The sequence below is a fragment of the Cnephaeus nilssonii genome (genome assembly GCF_951640355.1).
Source record: "Cnephaeus nilssonii genome assembly, chromosome: 3".
Lineage (NCBI taxonomy): Eukaryota > Metazoa > Chordata > Mammalia > Chiroptera > Vespertilionidae > Cnephaeus > Cnephaeus nilssonii.
In genome coordinates this window covers 55,526,900-55,539,537 of record NC_137074.1, presented here as the reverse complement: position 1 = coordinate 55,539,537, position 12,638 = coordinate 55,526,900, and the positions used below count along the sequence as shown (strand labels likewise).

General features: G+C 42.8%; 1 protein-coding gene across 1 annotated transcript; it reads right to left on the bottom strand.

Annotated features, from left to right (window-relative positions):
* Positions 1-1,299: 1,299 nt before the first annotated feature.
* Positions 1,300-10,993, bottom strand: ROPN1 (rhophilin associated tail protein 1; the record flags this gene model as incomplete). The annotated part of the gene is made up of 5 exons (XM_079767126.1): positions 1,300-1,366; positions 2,106-2,281; positions 7,669-7,830; positions 9,082-9,199; positions 10,878-10,993. The coding sequence occupies 5 exons, from the start codon at positions 10,991-10,993 to the stop codon at positions 1,300-1,302; spliced, it is 639 nt and encodes a 212-aa protein (XP_079623252.1).
* Positions 10,994-12,638: the final 1,645 nt, after the last annotated feature.

Sequence of the window (12,638 nt, the reverse complement as noted above, 5' to 3'; positions counted from 1 at the left end):
TTAAATGTTTGATCGTAATGAAAGAGAAACTGAGGCAGGTTAAAGGGTTTCATTCATTCTCTCAGCCCGATTAATTACACTGCCAAGGTCATCTGCAGTGAGTCAGCCCTTTCAAACAGCCGAAGGCCCAGGTGGGAATGACGGGCCACTTTGGCTAAGATGGCAGACAGAGGGTGAGTTGTTGCCATGCCCTTGCAGGAGGATCGGGTTGACCTTGGTTATGGAATATGTTTCAGCTCTTTTTATTGTTTTACTCTAGCTCAGAATCAAGGGCCTATGGTGATATCCCCATTACAATCTTCTTTTACTTATTTGGACACTAATTTCTCCCCAATTCAGTAGAGAGATATGTATTTTAAAACGTAAGTAACATGCTTTTTATTCAAAAATAACTTTTAAGAAGGGATAGTATTACAGTTAGAAGGGACCCAGGTGTACTTTGGTACACCTGGGCTTGAGAACAGTAACCACAAGGCCTGTTAATCTCATCTGTTTCATGGGAAAAAGAAAAACCTTTCTGTGACCTTGTCAGCCAGTCTCTTAAGCTCAGGCAGGAGGTATTCCCAAGAGGGTCCCATTTCATCTGTATGTGTTGTCAGAAATCTGTTGACATTGACTAATACTGATCTCTGGGCCATTTGCATTAAAGTGATTGAAGTTCATGTCTTGTCTTAGTGTTAAACTGTGAGCTCCTTGAGGGCAGAATCCAGATATGATTTATTTTTATATGCTCAGAAGCCAGCATAGCTCCTGCCTAGGGTTGCCAAGTTTAGGGGGTGGGGTGGGAAATAAAAATATTATTTGTTTATCCAAAATTCAAAATTAACCAGTGTCCTGTATTTTACCTGGCAATCCTATCCCTGGCATATAGCTCACCTCAGTAAATATTGGTGAGTGAGTGAATGAATGAATCATACCAACAAATGTGGAATTAAACTGGTAAAATCATGGATTGACCATGTAAAAGATACTCATCTAAATTATGCCTAACAATCTCACAATAGCAAAACTGTGGCTGGTTAACATTCTATTTTGAAAGTCTGACAGTCTGGTTTTGATTTGAGATGCATTTCCTATCCATGCTTCCTCAACCCCTGTTACTTAGTATCCATGTGGGAAGAATATTAATCTTCTGTTAATGTGTTTTGTCCCAATAATTTTATGTCTTAATTCCACACACTTCAGATTTCATGTTGGTCTAATTGTTTATTAGTGTGTACCAGTTGTACAAGAAAATGGTAATCGGATGGTGTGTGGGGTTCAGCTATTCGAAGCACAATCATCTCCAAAATTGTGCTTTTACTCCAGCCGAACCCTTGGGTTTTGAGTAAAGTCAATCACCTTGATTAAACCATCAGGACCAATTCTGTTTGGAAAAAATATATATATCTGAGATTAGTCCATTTAACAATTCATCTGAAGAAAGATTACATAAACTTTCCAAATGAATTCTGCTGCGGCTCCCACCCTCATCACCCCCTTTTTCTCTCAACCCTTGACTGTCTGCCCCTCCTCCTCCACTCCTACCCACTGGAGACACCTGAACAGGAGTTGGCATCACTTGGAGGACTTGTAAGATACGGATGCCTGGGCCCTGCCTCCGAATGACTGATTGGGAGGTTCAGGATATAGCCTGAGAAACTGCATTTCTAACAGGTTCTCAGGTGATGCTATGCTGCTGGTCTTGGCAACACTCAGTCACTATCCTATACCAGTGGTCGGCAAACTCATTAGTCAACAGAGCCAAATATCAACAGTACAACTATTGAAATTTCTTTTGAGAGCCAAACTTTTTAAACTTAAACTTCTTCTAACGCCACTTCTTCAAAATAGACTCGCCCAGGCCGTGGTATTTTGTGGAAGAGCCACACTCAAGGGGCCAAAGAGCCGCATGTGGCTCGAGAGCCGCAGTTTGCCGACCATGGTCCTATACTATTCTTCCCTTTCCCTTGCCCCTTCTCTTTTAGATCCTTATCTCTTGTTCTTCACAATATATCTCTGTTCCCAGATCAGTATAATACAGTAACATCAGTATGCCTTGGCCTACTAGATTTACAGTATTTTCCTGGTAGTCTTTCCCCTCCTGTTGGTAAAAGCTTACTTACACTTCCTGTTCAATGTAGTTCAGCATTCGGCTGACGTGTGATGCAGAGATCTCTCCGTCCACTTCAGCAATATATGTGTAGAGAAACTGGAAGGTGCTGAAAGGGATCCGGGCAGGTCCAGTATCATGGTCACTTGATAAAACTTCACATGCTATCTGGAGAGTTTTGGAAATGGTCTATAAAGCCATAAGATTAAATAAGGAGAGAGTCACTGTTCCAGAATAGATTCCTCAGATCAGTTTAGATACAAGAAAGAAAACAAAAATTTTGCTCTTATAAAATGAAGTGGGAATGATATAATATTCTGGCAAGTTTGAATTTTTTACACCCAAATGCTATTTAATTCAATAAAAAAATCTTGGTCTACTGGGTATCTTTATTTATTTTTTTTTAGAGAGAGAGAGATAGAAACATCAATGATGACAGAGAATTATTGATTGGCTGCCTCCTGCATGCCCCCCACTGGGGATCAAGCCACCCGGGCATGTGCCCTGACCAAGAATCAATCATGACTTCCTGGCTCATAGGTCGACACTCAACCACTGAGCCATGCCAGCTGGGCCTGGGTATCTTTTTTTATTTTCCTTTTCTTTCTTTGTTGGAGGGATATTCTCAAGGAATTAAGTTTATAAACTGATGAATACTTAAAAATATTTATTATCATAATACTTTAAAATATTTATTATTTTAATCAGAACTTTATTCAAGAATTTGATTTGCATTTTACAAAATTAAAATGATTATTCTTATTGTTCTCCAATCTTCTCTCCAAGGGGACGAGGTCATTATCAGAGAGATACTTTGAGCAAATGCCACAGGAAGAGAGGAGAACGGAGTAGAAGAGTAATGCCCCAGGGAGATCAGAGTCCCCGATCAGGAAAAATGACACTGACCATCACAGTAAAACTAGTTCTTCTACTAAAACACGTGAGTCCGTATAATCAGAACCACCCAGCACTTTATATGACATAACACTAACCTGGTAGTTGCTGGGAAAAATTAGTAGATGATGAATGCCAGCTACGGCTTACTTTGTCTTTAAATACACCTACCCTTTGAATAAGTTTCACAAGCAAGAGAGTTGTGAAATGATGGGATAAAGGAAAGAAATGATTCAAAGAAAGGATTGCTTAGCTCTGAGTTAGCAAAGACAGGTCAGCATGTTTATCTTGGTGGTTTACTAAAACAGATGATGTGTAGATTCTCCTGACATACTCTCCCCGGATCAGGGAAAAGTTAGTCCCAAGCGGTGAAACGGGGTGAAGGAAGCCGCAGCTGCTATAACTCTCCAAATGGCTGGCCAGCATTGTTCTTCACTTGCAGCTTCTGTTCGCTGTTCTGCTGCCTTCCCCTCCCTGAGTTATTATGAATGTCTAGATGGTGTTCCTTGAACTGTGGCGCGTGTTACCCAGGGATGTAAGTCTGGATGTCGGGAGGTATGTGAAGATGCTGAATAAACTAGGCCCATCTTCCTGGAGTGACAGTTTTACCTGATGCCAGGTAATTTCAACATTATTTGCATTAATTAATTATAATTGATTATTAAATTTTTTTACATTTACAAACATGGCTATTTTATGAAATAAAATCTTCAACCTATATGAGTTTTAAAATGATACACTGCATGATGTAAAAGAAATTTTATGTTTGCAGCAAGCCACTTGCATTTATTCTTCCCTGCCCTTGGGAGTCCTCTTCTAGAAATCGCTGTGAAGCACGGAGTGAGCCAGGCATCACCACGACGGAGGGTGGGAGGCCATGCATGCAAGGAAGTGGGGTGAGAGGCTGTCAGTGAGAATGGAGAGCATGCATGTAGGTGAGGTCAGCATGATAATGGTTTTGGGTAGATTTGCAGGCATATATGCACTGAACTTCATAATTTCCATCCATAGCTCATTCTCTCTGCTTCTCTTTTTTTTTTTTTTTAAAAAAAAGGAAAAACAAAAAACAAACAAAAAAACACCCTACTCCCGTGCTGCCTTTGTCCTGTTGGTCTCTTCCTACAGTCTCATCCAAATTGAGGTGTTGTTATGAGATGAATTGTGTCTCCCCAAAGTTCATATGTTGAAGCCCCAACTCATATTTGGAGACAGGGCCTTTAAAGAGATAATTCAGTTAAAATGAAATCATTAGAGTGGCCCTAATTCCATATGTCTGGTGTCCATATAAGAGGAGGAGGGAGGGAGGGAGGCAGGGAGGGAAGGAGGGAGAGAGAGAGAGAGAGAGAGAGAGAGAGAGAGAGAGAGAGAGAGGATACGTGCATGTACACAGGAACAACCATATGCAGAAAGAGGGAGACATTGGCCATTTACAAGCCAAATGAGACTGACCTCAGACACACCTTGATCTCAGATTTCCAGCCTCCAGAACTGAGAGAAAATAAATTTCTGTTGTTTAAGCCACCCAGTCCATGGTTCTTTGTTATGGCAGCCTTAACAAACTAATATAGATGTTTTCTACCCCAAAGAACCTTCAAATTCTACTGCCCTCATAAGATTTTAAAATATTTAATATATGGATGAATAGAGAAAGAACTCCCTGGACTGGAGCTTTTTGGTAAACTTAAATAAATCTAAAGTCAACAGCAATCTGCATTCCGATGCACAGATCTTTTTGGTCAGATGGAGATCCACTTCATAGAGATAGCCTTTCAGCATCTTATGAGCCTTGTTTTCGAATTTAGAGGTGAAAGTCTGAGAAAGTGAATTATTTGCTAACAAAATATGTCATTCCTTCCAGGAGCACAATTTCACAACCTCTTCTTTTATATAATTGGTCTCAGTGGAACAGGAGGTGGTGTAGGCTATTCTAGAAGAAGGGGGTGCTCAAAGGGAAGAGGAATACATGTCTTCATGTAGCATTTTGAATCGTGTGTGTAGACTCAGAGAGCTCACGACTGAAGTTCCTGCTACCTAAAATCTCTGCCATTAGACTTTTCTATGAGGAGGAAACTGGATTTTCTAGGTGGTACAGAGATCATGGCTGGCTGGTGAGTTGGCAAAGAAAGGAGGGATTTCTGGGCTTGCCTCTAAGGATATATGGATTAACTAGAATGCAAACCCTCCTCTTGCTGGCCACTGACCACTCCCACACTTACGTTCCTAGCAATAGTCTAACATGAAACAAATGGCTATAACAGTATTGGTTCCTGGATTCACACAGTGCCCTTTACTTATGGACTAGACCTTCAGGCTGACTTCTGGATGTCCTTTGACGTAGAAATGATGAGGGGGCAAGTCATCTACCTCAGGACCTCCCAGAATTGGAGAGGTCCATTGCTCTCCAGAGTGAGGCCTGAGTGTCTCAGAGGAAGCAGGGAAGGGGGAATAGAGATGCAAGAATCTCATGGAACATCTAATCTAACGTCATCACTTGGCAGGGAGGTAGAAAGATATAATTCACTTCATGGTTTCCCCTCCCCAATTTGGGAGGCAGCCATATTAAAGTCAACCTAGTAGCTGCACAGTGAGCAGAGCCGAGGGAGGGTTGGAATGTGGCTTTCCAGAGTCTTTCTTGGTTACTGTGAGGTATGTGGACGAGGAGAGGACACAGGCATCTCACGAGGTGGTGAGGGGCTGTGAAGTAGACCAGCAAAGTCAGGGAGCAGGTGAGGGCAATCCGGAAGAGACTCCAGGAGGCCCTGAGCACCAGCAAGAATGTAGATGAGCCAGCGGGGACTGCTGTGCGGTGAGAGAGGCGGGACCAAAGATTTACATTGCAGACAGCTAGCGACCACAAAGATGAGTATTTAGTTCCAGGCAGATCCTCTGATTCAAAGTACCTTTTCATGGTTTTGCCAGAGGGGATCAAGGGTTGTGGGAAGCCTTTCAGCTGGGTGTTCTAAAGTCCTAGAGTTACCCCTTTCCTAATATCCTCAACTGCTATCTTTTTTTTATATAGTCAATTGATTTAATACTTTTTTTTTTCAATTACAGTTGACATTCCATATTATATTAATTCAGGTGCACAGTATAATGGCTAGACATTTATATAACTTATGGAGTGATCCCCCTGATAAGTCTAGTACCCCCTGATACCATACATAGTTATTACAATATTATTGACTATATTCCCTAAGCTGTGCTTTATTTACATCCCAGGGACTATTTAGTAACTGCCAATTTACTGTCATCTTAAAGAGAGGAGCAGTGAGGAGAAGCCCGAGGGACTGGACAATTTACCTTAAAGCTGTTTCAGTTATTGCATCAGACGAAAATTCCAGAATTGGATTGAATCTACTTATTTTCTTACTTCACCCTTTGTGGGTGGTGTAGATCAGGAAAGTTGGAATTGCCTACAGATAAACTAAAATAATTCTCCCCACCCCTGAACATCTCTGAATGTGCTATGAATAAATTTGTGACCCTGTGAGACTTTGATAAAACTGTCAGCTTTTGTATTTCCCCCCTGTGATTTCCCCCAATCCTTGGGGCTGTTTCCACAGAAGTGTGATGGTGCTGAATGGCAACTCACCTGCCCAGCTCACCTGCCCCTGCTGCGTTTCCTCCACTCTCTGGAGGAGAACACTTATTCATTATACAGTGTTGCCATAAAGAACAACGAAGACAAACCACAAATGGCCTCTCCTCTCCTCCTCTCAAAGAAATGGTTAGGAGGAAAGTTGCGGGGAAATCCATAGGAAAAGGTGGACTACAATATTTCTGGTACTTTTCCCCAGAAACAAAAGCGTCAAATATGCATTTCAAGCATATTGGAGAAGAAAGAGTAAAATCGTGCTTAGATACACTGAATGATTCAAACTACCTTTTCATACCATTTGGTTTTGGCAGAGGCAATACTTTTCTCATTAACTTTTAAACTTGTATGTATTTCAGGGATTTTTAAAAACCATGTTTCTGATTAATCTTCATTTAAGTTATAACTTAAATGAAGTGTTTAACAAGAGTGAGTCACATATAAGAGGATACCTAAAGCTTTTAAGTATATATATATACACACTATATGTGAACTGGTTGCAGTATCTTCTTCTTTAAAACAGGAAAATGATTTTTCAAATTGTAAACCAAGTTAAATTTGGAGAAGGCATACATTTGTATGAGCATATTGCATCCATGATGATATCATGACTATAAGTATAGACACAGCCTCATTTTTCCTTTCTTGCTCTCTTATCTCTGATTTTTTATCCAATAATGCTTATCAAATAGTTTTATATAAAGTTGCACCTCTTTTTAACAGTCTCTCGTGTATATCTTCTAGGTGACTGGAACCCACAGCTGGGTCTTGGTTATCTCTAGGAATATGAATGGAGGGGGTAAAGTAGTGATGGAAATAAATCCAAGTGCAAGGATTGACATTCATAAATAATCCAAAAGCCACGTTTTAGTCAACCTCTCCCAAGAGACTGGCGACAGTTTTCCTCCCTTTTTCCTCCTAAGCCCTGCTTCTGGCTGATGAGCCAGGAAGTGACTAGTTGGGACAGGCGAGGGGGTGGACAAGAGGAGGCATGCTCATCACCAGACTGTGTGTACAGATGTATTGCCCGTTCAGGCCCAAAGACAGGCTTTCCCTTAAGGACAAAAAAGCATTAAAGCTAACTTACAACACCAAGAGAGCTGCAAGCAAGGGCTAAAAACTTCAGCCACTCAATCTCCTCCGTGAAGCGGCCCACATTCATCACACTATTAAACAGCTCTGTTGGGAGACTCAGCACCTTCCACATTTGGGCCAGCTCTTCGACATGGACAATCAGTCTGCCACCAACCTGATGGTTGAAGACAGAGAATGAGGGACAGGGTCAGAGCATGCCCTGAGAAATACCTAACCAGCAAAGGCTCTGTGTCCTCCCAGCATCCTAGTAAAAGACAGGGGGTGTCAGGGCATAAAAGGGACTCTGATTGGCAGTTATCCTTGCAAGGGTAGAGAAATATTCAGCCAATGAAGAGCATGCTACGGTAAATTTAATCATTTTAACTTCAGATGTCAGAATTGTGAGAAAAATGTACATTTACATTATATTTTAATTTTTTTCCGATGCTTTTATTATCTGCTATTTCACTCCTAGGTTGTCCCTAGAAGGCAGATAGGGCAGCCTGAAATGAAACCAAGGGGCAGAAGACTGTTTGAGACCCAGATTCGTGGTGAAACTAGGACTAGGTGGTAAGTCTCTTGCTGCTAGACTTCATTCAGTTCTCTGCACTAGACTTCACGTGCACCCCTCACCTTTCCTAGGAATAACATCGGGGTGGTGTCTAGATGCTTCGTGTTGCTTGGCCCCAGTTCCCCCAGATCTCTGCCATGCCCACTGCACAAGGCACTGGGTGGTTAAGAGGAAAAAGGAACAAATGGCCAGTGTTGGCCAACAGTGCGATAAGGGTACAGACGCCCCAGTGAAGTGTCACTATGCCTTCGCAGGCCCTCTGATTCTAGTGAAATGCTAAGCTACGTCAGTCCTGAGTCACCCCGAACTGCTCTGTCCCGGATCCTAAAGCAGGGTCTAGGGTGCTAAACCATACTGCCTCATCCGTTCACCGGACAGCTCCCAGGGTAACGCGGCAGAGAGGAGAGCCAGGGCTGTCCTGAAAGTTAGTCTATGGCCACACCTGAGATATCTGGGAACTACAGTATGCCCCCCTCCCCCACCCCAACCTGCGATGGTCCTCATCTTGTGATCCTGATCAGTAAGGGAGACGCTGTCACGGGGGGGGGGGGGGGGGGGGGGGGGGGACCTGCACTTTCTGGAGAGAAGGGATTAGCACTGCATGGAGCCCCTGGACGGCCCACCAGCTTCAGGGAAATCTGGGATGACCCCACTGACAACTCAGCTTACTGCCCATTTCAACATCATTCCTATTTCCCCCGGGGAAGAGTTGCTTTCAGTGCACGGTTTAGTGAGCTTTAGGGTGCTGCTGAGTGGCCAGCTGACTTGCCAGGGGGACAGTGGGCTTCTATCCGAACCCGCCCAGCCTCGACATTGTCCCCACACTTCCGCTGGGTGCTGCAGCGTGACCCTTACCCTTGCATGCAGGATCTTCAACAGCTCAGGTGTAAGCTCTGCCCAGTTAGACGAAGGGACTGGCTCAGCCCGCTCTCTCACTGAAGGAATCTCTCCGCGGCACATAGCCCCAAAATAACTACAAGAAAAATGTGTTTTCATTGACGGCACATATGCAGGAAACTCTTGCTTGTGATGAATTAGACGTGTATTTTGTGGAGTTCTACGCTCTAAAATGCTGCAGATTTGTAAGTCACATGAAACCATGTGCCAAGAGCTTTCCAGTGTCTGAACAGCGAGTGCTCGTAGGTCACGCTCTCCTTTCTCACTGCAGGGAACTACAAACGGACGCTTCGTGGATCGCTAAAAAGTTTATAGCACACAATACAGTACGGGAGCAAGCAGGCTATAGCAGCGGAGTGTTTTCTTACATAAATGTCAGGGACAATACCAAGGAATGTCATTTTTCTTGCTATAAAACAGCGGCACAAGAATAATAAAATGAGATTCTAAACCGTTGTATAGTATGAAACAAAGCCTGCCTGTGATGCCTAAGAGAAATTAGTTTTCTGACGCTTAGAGGTCATACATAACACGTAGAATGGAGAACCAAACGGGCCTCATTTCTAGCAAAGCAGCCGCCTTTCTGTCTCTTTTTATGAGCACCACTGGCTCCTTCTCCTCCCATTTGTAAAAGCGTCATGGTGGCCTAGCCCAAGGGCACGAGTGCACTGGCTCAGCGCCTCTGGAAGGCTCCTCTTAGATTCTATTTGTGTGCCTTCTCAAGGTGTCCACACCTCTTTCCCGCCACCTGCTCAATTCACCTGCTCAACCTCACCTCCCTCCCCCAACCCACCAGCTCCACTCCACAGCTACTGGCTAGCTACTAGGAGGCCCTGGCACAGCCGGAAAATGGTCTGGGAGGTCTGGTTAGCTCCCAACTCCTGCCTCAAGTGCCAGTTCCCCAGTTTCAAGGAGGCATTTGGTCTAAAAAGCAATTTCAAAGCTGAGAGGCTTTCTGTGTTAAGCTGTTTCAGTCCGGGCCAGCAGCCTCTGTGTAAGCTCCTTCCATTGAGCAGCCTCGGGGGCACCTGCCTGACAGAAGGCACCTGCGTCTGAGGCACGTTTTCAGCCAGGCCAGGTGCTCTCCAGCCCTTATCACTGTTTTACCTAATTTCTCCAGAATGTAATGTGTACTGTATGGATAAGTCAGTTCAAAGAAACACGAAAGAGAATAACATTTTCCCCAGTGACAAAATGCAAAAGGTCACTGGTTGGGGCGAGGAAGCTGTCTCATGAAAGGAGTGGACCAGCTTGGACTAGTCCCACGCTACCCACCGCGTGGGCTGATGGCAGCCCTACCCTCGGTGCACTGCTGCCACCTAGTGGTGAGGCCGGGGAACGAGGCCCTGGTTTACACCTGGTTAGGCCGGCCAAGCTCCCAGATGTTGAATTTTTCTTTTCCCTGGCAGAGGGGTTGGGGTGCAGAGTCCGGGTAGAGTGTGCGTATGCTGATGTGATGTGATAATCTAACATGTTAATTGCCCCAGGAAACTTTGCCTATTGTCCTAACTTCCTATTGTTCAGTCTGGTTCGCTTAAGGGCATTTCATCTTCAGACCCAGTTTGATGGATTTATGTGTGGAGTTTAAAGCACCAAAGCAATGTGAGAGCTGAACATCAAACAGATTATGCTAACCAACTCCCAGGCTGCAGCCATGACAACCTCCTCACAGTTTTCCAAGTCCCTCCCTCCTCCACCCCCCATCTCCACCTCCAACGGGAATGGGTGGCCGAAGGTGAGAAAGGAGCACGTACTCCGCCGCCCATTGGATGAGATCCGGTGGCTGGGTCCGAATCGCGGCTTTGGTAAATTGCTTCAGCAATTCCGGCAGCTCCGGGGGAATGCATATTTGCTTATCGGTCTGAGGCATTGATTGGTTGACCTATTGGCAGACAAAAATAAATAAATAAAATGGTAATCTCTGAGTCACAAAATGACAGGAATCCTGGACAGGAGGGCACCCAGCCTATTGGACACTCTCAATACTGGGGAGTTCACCACCCACAAGACATACATTCTATAGTGACACAACTGAGACTGAAACGTGGTTTACTAACCCTTCTATTTGTTGTTGTAAATAATTCTGTCCTTTAACATAAAAACACGCACAGAATACTTAGTCATTTAAAAAGTAGAGATCAACAAGGAGTAAACAAAATGATGTCACCCCAAAATATTGGATATCTCCTTTCAGAATTTTTTCAATGTAAATAGTATATATTTGTATAAATAAAAATGGGGTCATGCAAAACAACTTATTTACTACACAGCATTTCATGAACGTCTTTCATATCATGCAACTCTTATTGGCCAAGTAAGAGTGTAGCAAAACTTACTGTGTAATTCCTCTGTTATTTGACATTAAGTTATTTCCAAATAAAAATAATCATTAAGCAGGCATTTGATGAACATCTCTCTTTACATCTGTATGTACTTATCTATTCATATTGTAAAAAAAAAAGAAGACATGTACATTTCACTCAAAAAGTTCCAAGACAAATTGAAACAAAATATGAAAATCCATACATGGTATAAAGCTCTATACACAAACAACAGTTTAAAATATTTTGTTTGCTTTTTAGTAGAGAAAGAGTCTAGGTATTCTGAAAAGCCCCTCCTCAAAAAACACCTAGATGTTAGGCAAATCCCGGCAAACTGTACCTTTCAAATTACCTTGTTATGTTGCAGGAAAGCAGGAGAAATTAAGTGCCAAGTGAATAAAGCAGAAACCAGAATGACAAATGACAAAATGAGGGGCAAGTGTAGATGCCAGAAACTTGAAGCTTTCAGACAAATGGCCTAGTAAGTTGGAAATAGACCAGGTCTTGGGCCTACATAATGTAAACAGCTGAACTGAAGGACTCTCTTATCACTGATCCCCTCCCCAACCTGAGACCCTCCAAGGTTCACACACCCTCAGTGTGAAAGGGTGGGATTGAAAACGTCTGCTTACTGGCAGCGGAAGTGACATAGAAATATGTTTCCATTGTTGCTTCTTGTTGAGGGCAAGATAGTCTCCCATGAGTTTGTAGCCACAAACTAGGTCTAAGTTTTAAATTTATTCCATCCACTAGCCTGGTTGGAAAATCCCAAGACAAAAAATTAAAGTGGTCTCAGGTTGGTGGTACTCCATTCTATTTTACTTTACGTTCTTTTATTTGTAGGAAGCGGAATATAAAGATATTTTAGACTTTGTAAAAAGTCAAGTATGCAAGTATGCACAGTAAAATTTCAAGGGTAATTACTAAAAATGTAATATCACCACCAAACCAGTAAAGAAGAGATAGGAATTAAAAACAACAACAGCAAAACAACTTGATCAATAGAAAAGAAGGAGAGAGAAAAGCATAGAAAAAAATGGATAAATAATGCAACAGAAAAGAATCCATATAGTATATCAGTAATTATGATAAAAAGAAACAGTGATAAATGTCCCAGTTAAAATATAAAAATTATCAGACTGGATTTTTAAAAAAATCCTCACCTGAAGATACCTTCCCATTGATTTTCAGAGA